Source organism: Crocodylus porosus, unplaced genomic scaffold (genome assembly GCF_001723895.1).
Source record: "Crocodylus porosus isolate Cpor-Errol unplaced genomic scaffold, CroPor_comp1, whole genome shotgun sequence".
Lineage (NCBI taxonomy): Eukaryota > Metazoa > Chordata > Crocodylia > Crocodylidae > Crocodylus > Crocodylus porosus.
In genome coordinates, this window is record NW_017728910.1 from 35,524,654 (window position 1) to 35,532,534 (window position 7,881).

General features: G+C 46.1%; 1 protein-coding gene across 6 annotated transcripts in view; it reads right to left on the minus strand.

Moving 5' to 3' along the window:
• The window catches only part of AGFG1 (ArfGAP with FG repeats 1), a 62,548-nt gene that overhangs the window by 37,995 nt on the left and 16,672 nt on the right, over positions 1 to 7,881 (minus strand). For all 6 annotated transcript variants that reach the window (XM_019533026.1, XM_019533024.1, XM_019533023.1 and 3 more), the window contains exon 2: positions 1,031 to 1,124. In XM_019533026.1, coding sequence (XP_019388571.1) covers positions 1,031 to 1,124 — 94 coding nt within the window. The remainder of the gene's footprint in view (positions 1 to 1,030; positions 1,125 to 7,881) is intronic.

Consider the following 7,881-nt stretch of genomic DNA (forward strand, 5'->3'; position numbering starts at 1 on the left):
GACCTTCAGTATGAGGACAAACTGAACACTGAACATGGAAGCAAGGTTCTTGTTCTAGAAATCTGGATCCCACTATATTAGCGAATAGTAAGGCTGTGCAAAATGGCCATGTATCGATTTGGTTCCAGATTTGGCCATTTTGGAGGACTGCAATTCATTTCGGTGTTTCAGATCATTGTCCTGTTTAGTTTCAGCTGAATCTGTTTTGAACAGGCTGCAAGGGAAGCTTCACACAGCCCTACTGCCCAGCTAGGCAGAGCTTGGGGCCGGGGGCTGCAGGGCCCCAGTAGGGAGCAGCACGGGGCCGTGGGTGGCTCATCCAGGGGAGAACCACTGCCCTCCATGCAGGCAAGGAGACCTCTGCGCAGATCTCTAATCCCTGTCAAGCTGGGTCATGGGGCAGGAAAGCAGCGCAGAGTGGTGAGCAAGGCTGCTGGTCCCCACTGTGCGACCTGGCTCTGCAAGGAGCAGAGATCTGCGCCAGGGGTCTCCTTGCCACCACTGCCTGCCCCAGACCTCTGCTCCTGAGGAGCCAGGTCACAGGGTAAGGACCAGTAAGTACTGCCCCTGCCAGAAAGGACTGCCTGCCCTGCATTGCCAGGGCAGGCAGCGGCACTGAGGAGACCCCCAGCACAGATCTCTGCAGAGCTGAGTCACACATCAGGGCAGCAGTGTACAGCTGTTTCCCTGCAAGCCCAGCTCCAAAACGCCAAAGTTTTCCTAAATGTTTTGGATGCCTTGTTTTGTTTTGGAGATACGTTTTGGAGACTTCCATTTCGATTAAGATTTAGTGTTTCAGGTGCCAAAACGGCCCAAAACTCCTCCAAAGTAAAGCGGCTGCCGAAATTTCATGCAGCCCTAGTGAATAGTTTAAGTTTCATAATGTTTCACTATGGTAAAAAAAGTTCTTTAAAGAAGGCCCATTCAGATGACAATTTATTTTGGACTTAGTGTCCAACTGTTCACTTGAATAGTTATAAAAGTATGGACTCCAGCAACAACAAAATTCCATAAGTTAATAAGCACTTACTTCGTTTCCGTGTTTCTGCAGAAATTCTATTTCCTGTTGTGTGAATGTAGTCATGGAGATTGACTTCACTCTGTGGGGTGGATTTAAACCTCTCCTATTAAAAAAGTAAAACAAATGCTTAAGTCAGTGCTCTGGAAACCTATAATTTATACAGTATCATTTCTATTTTTCCTTGAACAGAACCACAATTAAAACTAACCCTTATTAGCCTGAAGATGCAACCCCAAGAAGAAACACTCCTACTTCATTCTAAACCCTGTGGATGGTCACACTAAATATCTGATGCCACACACACACTTAAAGAATGTGGAAAATCAGAAGTCAAACACTCAGAAGTTAAGCAGTCCCATTTCAGCTTCATCCTTACGGACACATGCTTTATAGCAGAGGCTTACAGCCACCGGGCTGGGTCATGGTGGGCTGGCTGCCAGGTTGCGACTCAAGTCCCTACTCGGACCCCTGTCTGTCTGCCCAAGTGAGTGGCTTCTGGAGTTAAAGCAGAACTTCCAGGATTAAAGCTGTATGGCGAGGCAGCCCTGGGAAGGAGAAAGCCTGCTTCATGCTACCCATCCTGCTCCTGCCATTCCCCCTCCCCACCCCGCCATTGGATGCAGAGTCATCTGCAATTGTAGTTTCAGTGGCACTGAACATACTCTTCCGCTAGGCAGAGAGACTGATATAGGACCTGGTCAGAGAGAGAAGGGCGGGGCGGGGAAGGAGAGGGGAAATGTAACCCATTTTCTATCAAACCCACTTCCCTTTCTTTTTTTACTTTCCCCACTGGTTCTCAATCCCCCTTTCATGACAGCCAGTCTACACTAAACCTCCTTCCCAGTTGCATGTTTCTTTTCCAGCCCCTGCCACTACCTCCTCTGCTGCTTCTTCCTCCATGCTGCCTGGGTAGTGGCATAGGAAAGAAAGGGTATCATTTGAAAGCACAGGAAAAAAGGTATTACCTGCTGCTAAAGTAGGTGTTCAAACCCAGCACAGCCCATAGGAGCTTAGCGAAGAAAATGTACAGAAATCTAGGCTGTGCCTTGGACTGGAACAAGCTGTGCTAATGCTATTTTCAAGAAACCATTCTTCCTTCACTTTTCTTGAGCAAACCTGCTGGGAGGGGTTTTGGCTTGCTTTGTTTTTGCTTTTTGTAAATTTCAAACAGCCTGAAGCAAACACTTCACACAGAAGAAATGTAAGGGAGTTTGGTAAAGTTATAAGATACTGCTTTTGGTTGCTAATTAGTGGGAAGTGTTAGGGAACCTTACTAGATGGGATGACCAGTCCTACCTGTATCATCATCATAAAACACTTCTGCAAGTATGGAAGATGCATTCAAACAAGCCATGACTTCTAAAGTACCAAACACTGAATCTTCTAGGCAAAAGTAATTTTGCCACCGTGATCAGGTGTAGGCAACGCTTTTTGGCCAGAGTGCCGAAAAACACCACAATGCCTACCTTGGAAGGTGCCAGAGTGCCAGCATACTAGAAAAACAAAGTGAGGGCAGGGGGTGCATGGCAGAATGCCCTGCTTGTGCCCCTTGTCCCCCACCCAAAGCCCCTGTCCCCCAACCCTGCTCATGACCCTTGCCCCCCCACCCAAAGCCCATGCCCCCCAGCCCAGGCTGCGTGGCTGTCAGCAGCTACCCAGAACCTGGGCCAGCTGCAAACATATGCTGCCTCTCTGCTCCAGCCCTGGCCCCAGCCCCCAGGGAGGCAGCACATACCAGCAATGCTTCCCACTGTGCTACCCTCACCACTTCTGCAAAGCAGTATTGGAACACAGCGCAGCAGGGCACAGCGGGACACACAGAAAGCTGCCTGCAGGGGAAGTGTAGCAGGGCAGCGGGGAGCAGGCAAGGGCAGCAAGGGGCACAACCCTCCACTGCTGCCCACACTGTTCCCATGCACACAGGGGATATATGTGGCAGGGCAGCGGTGACTTGGGTGCAGGCAGCTTTCTGCACCTTCCCACACCAGGTTTCAACATTGCTTTCCAGAAGCAGTGAGGGCAGCACAGCAGAGCACTGCCAGTATGTGCTGCCTCCCTGAAGCCGGGTCTGTGGCCAGGGCCAGGAGGCAGATTTTGCAGCTGGCCCAGGTTCTGGGTAGCTGCTGATAGCCAGAGCCCAGGCTGCTTGCAGCAGGGCTTCCATGGGAACAGCCCCAGGCTCTGTGGCCATCAGCAGTTACCCAGAGCTGGGGCTGGCTGCAGCCAGGAGGCTACAAACAGCTGCTGCCCTCCCACCCCAGCCCCAAACCCAGCTGTCTCCTGGCCCTGGGCTCCAGGAGGGTAGCAGGTGCCAGAACTGCACCCATTGGGGAGGGGAGGCAGCAGCTGTTTGTAACCTCCTGGCTGCAGATGGCCCCAGTAGCTGCTGATAGCCACAGAGCTCAGGCTGCTCCCAGCAGCCTCCCAGCTGCCTGCTGGCAGCAGCCCAGGCTCCCAACTGGCAGCAGCTACCCAGATCTGGAGCTGGCTGCAGCTGCGAGGCTACAAACAGCTGCTGCCTCCCCGGCCCTAACCCATGCCGAGGAAAATGGCTTCGCGTGCCATGCGACACACGTGCCAGGGGTTGCCAACCCCTAGCCTAGACCATACTGCAATTTACATTAATACAAATAAGCAATCCTTATTTCTTAGTGGTTACAGTGCCGATTCAAGCTGACATAAAATTTGAAAAATAAATATTAGAATGACCTGAAATCAAGCATCAGTGACCTTAAAGACCAACAGTTTCCCTCAAAGGGGAAAACAACAACACAGAACAGAAAGATCAGAAGAAACCAGCCGAAAGTGTGTTCATAAAGGATCAAAAAGAGCTCGTCTTACAGAATTTGTTGGACTCAGTTTGTCTCTTGTATGGAGAGTTGTCTTTCTAGCCACAGTCTGACAAACACAGGAAACAGTACCACAGTAGAGAAGCCATTACAATATTCAAAGGAATATTAAACCTCTCTTCAGACTCAGGCTCCACTCTAATTAGAAATAACCTAATTTGGCTTTTCTTTAATTCTAAAGACATCTTGGACCTTCCCTGGTATTTCAAAATATCTTATCTGGGAGATTTAAATATTAGTAAATCAATTCTTCACCACAAATGTGAATTGACATAGAAAATGAGTTCTTCTGACTTCTTTTGGCAAAATATGCAAGTACCGATAGAAAGAAGTGTTCTGCCAACAGGGAGAAATGGGAAATGGAAGGTTTCCTGCAAATGGGGAAGAGCTACAGAAGAAACACTCTGCAAAGACATAAAAGAGGAAGAGGCTAGGTGATTTAGAAAAATACACACACACACTTTTTATAGATAGGACCATTTTTACAGACATTATGCAGTGTTAAAAAAAGCTAAATTACTTAACTTCATTTATTGCACGGTCAGCTCAGATAAGAACCTTAAAGCACAAACTATTTTGATACTTAGTGTAAGCAATTACTTTAACAGGACTTGGTATTTCTCATAGGCTTGCTGTTTATTTTGTTTGGTGGATTTACTTTGTTGCATAATACAAAACACGCAGTTTATGGGTAAAGAAGAGGAATACATTTAAACAAAAGTAAATATATTATGTCAGATACTGACTGGAACACTAAACTAGGGGTACAGTATTCAGAAACCACTAAGCTAATGGACTTAAGAGAGTTTGAAGTCACCGCTGAAAATAACTCAAGACTTAGGTAAAATATTGATTATTAATATTTTAGCTACAATATGCAATGAGTTCAGCTGAGAGTACAATAAAAGCAATAATTGTAATGCTAAACCACTCACAGTCAAGAGCCATGGGAATGCTTATATGTAGGGATTTGCTACGGATAAAGTTTTCAAACCTGAATGCCTAATATCTAAACAGCTACGCTTCATTTATTGAAAGGAGCCCAACTAAATATTTGGGGGGCATGGAGGTGTGAAAACACTGGACAATCTTTGCAGCAACACATGAGAAATCAGAAAAGCAGCAAAATCATATTTGAATTTGACAGAGCTGGAAACTTCTGCTTTTTCATTAAGTAAGCCTTTCTAAATTAAAATAAAATATGCATTGTTTCCCAAAACAATCATTGTGTCAGGTACTCTGGCTGTACAAGACAGAAATTAGAGTTAAGATTCCAGAGCAATGGTTGTCAAATCTCATTAGGACTCAAGGCACTCCTAGGAAAGTGCCAACTCTTAGCTTTCACTCATTTCTTGGTTACAAAAAGAAAAAAAAAGCACTTTGCAAAGAACTCTGAGAAACCACAACAGGAGAGAACTAGGGGTGCACCGATAAAGACTTTTTGAACCAATACAGATGGCCGATTATTGGCCAGCCATAAATCTGTCAATACCGATCTGATTGCTGATATGCAGCCCAGCAGCTTGGAGAGTAGCATCCAGGTCAGAGCAGACAGAGGTCCCTGTGGTGAGGGAAGTAGGGCTGGGGCTGCCCAACCTGGACGGGGCAGGGCAGGGCAGGGCAGGGCACAGGACACAGCCTGGTGGCTCATCCAGAGGGTGCAGGAGAGCAACTCCTGCCATTGCACCAACCCCCAGGGGAAGCATGGAGGGCATGTGCCTCCTGAATCTGTGCATGGGGCAAGGGAGGGATGGTGCTGCACACTCCCAGGCTGCACCAAGCTCTTCCCAAGGGCTGTGCTTGGGCAGGGTGAGGTGGGCAGTAGCAACAGGTGTGGGGGGCCCTATGGCAGTAGCTCCCTTCCAGTGCTGCTGCCTCCTGCTCCACCCAAGTGAAGCCACCAGAAAGAGGTCAGTTCAGCCCACAAAAACGCATAGCAGCAGCCCGCTCTCACCCCATGGACAGATCTGGGGGGCACATGCCTCCCCCAAGGCTGTTTGCTTGCAGCAGTGGGGGCCCCTTCCCACTCCTGCCTGCATGTGCTGCTGGCTCTGCCCTGCGCCCCACCCCAGGTAGGTAGCACCTGTCCCTGCTCCAGCCCCACTCCCTCCCTCACTGCGAGGGCCTCGATCTGTGCCCCCTATGTCCCCCTCCACCCCCCGATTTACTGGTCAGATGCCACTCTCCATGTTCCCATGCTGCACTCCTGGCTGCATGCATGGATATTAGGCATTTATCAGTAACATTACTGGCCACATCAGCCAAAAGAAGTTTGGAAAATTGACATTATCGGTGCCAATACGATATGGACCAATATAAATCAGTGCACCTCTAATGACAATATTTTTGAGGCTATGGATTCTTATTTGGAATTTCTGTATTTTTTCATCTTTTGAATAATAGGTAGGTGTTTGCATACCACACAGTGTTAAATATTGCATGGTGCCTTGCAGCACCCTGGTTGGAAAAAAAAAAAAAAAAAAAAGAAGAAAAAATGGCTGTTCTAGATAAAATGTTTCTGACATTTTAGTATGATAAAGGCAGGGGTCAGAAACCTTTTGGAGTGGGGGATCTGTTTCTAACCCAGCCCATGCCAACATTTCTCCCTCACACCTGGCTACCACATGGGTGAGCTCCCCCCAAGTGGACTGGATAAAATAGTTGTCAATCCCCGGTATAAGAGATTATATGTTCAATTACCAACTAGCAATGTGCATGTTACTTTATTGAGAAAGTGGGTCATTTAATGGCAGCCCACATTTGAGAGTATAGTATACCTTGGTGTAAGAAAGCAACCCATCTTTACGAAGTATTTGATGTTATCAGAAAAATCATCAAGACTTATAAAAAGACAATGGGAAGAAAAAGAATTATGGAGGCAGGACAGTTTATAGCCTACAGTGGGAAGACTAATTACAGATGTCTAATTCACAGACTATCATCATTCTACTTCATTGCAGGAATGCAATGGAATCTTACTTCGTTGCAAGAATTAAATTTGGTATCTGGAGAAGATCAGATAGAACAGTATTAAGCCTTTTACACTATTTACCTAGGAGACCAAAGTTAGAGAGCTCACTTCAACTTAAAACAGTTGGCCTTGGTTATTACCTTCTCAACATCTAAGATTTTGTTGGGCTGGGTAAGACAATTTCATGCTTGAGTGGCTAACACACTCATTACAACATGAAGTAAAAGTGGTCAAGGGTACACATTTATCTGTACACATGCAGAGCTCAAGTCACTTCAGTTCCATTCATGTGCAAATGTTAATTAACATAGCGAACTCTACTTCTGCATTATACCACCATTTTTTAGCTTCCTTTTAGTTACCACTACTACAAAAACCTCTAGTCAATAAGGCCAGAGATCATTTTTGGTTATTTCTTCTAACCATTCCTCAGGTTGTGGCCTTTATAACTTGAACAACAACAAAACATATATAAAAGCTTATTTGCATGTTAACACAAAGGCACAGAACACTACAAAATTTCTTTTTATGCTCTTTTACCTTACAAAACTACTTCCCCCCACCAAAGTTTTTCAATAGGTTCTTTGACCATTCTGCCTTTCAGTCATCATGCCTGTGTTTCTGAATAGCAGCAAAGTCCTAATTAAATAAAGAAGAGTTATGCATACAATTCCCTTTGCTAGCTAGCAAATATTCTATTTCTTTCTCTAATGGTTTTGTTCATGGGGTGTAAAAAGAAAAATCACTGTATCAGAAACAGAATGTATAAGTTGCACAAAAATATAATTCTCTGATGCGTTTATACAGTGGTGGCTAAAGAATAATGTAACTTAAAGGTGTGTGCTTACTACTATCATAGTAGTCATAGCCCGGCCCCTGGCACGGATCTTTGAAAACTCCTGGCGCTCTGGTATAGTGCACGAAGACTGGAAGAAGGCCAATGTGGTGCCGATCTTCAAGAAAGGGAGGGAAGTGGATCCGGCTAACTACAGGCCCACTAGCCTGACTTCTATCCTGGGGAAGATCTTAGAAAAGTTTAT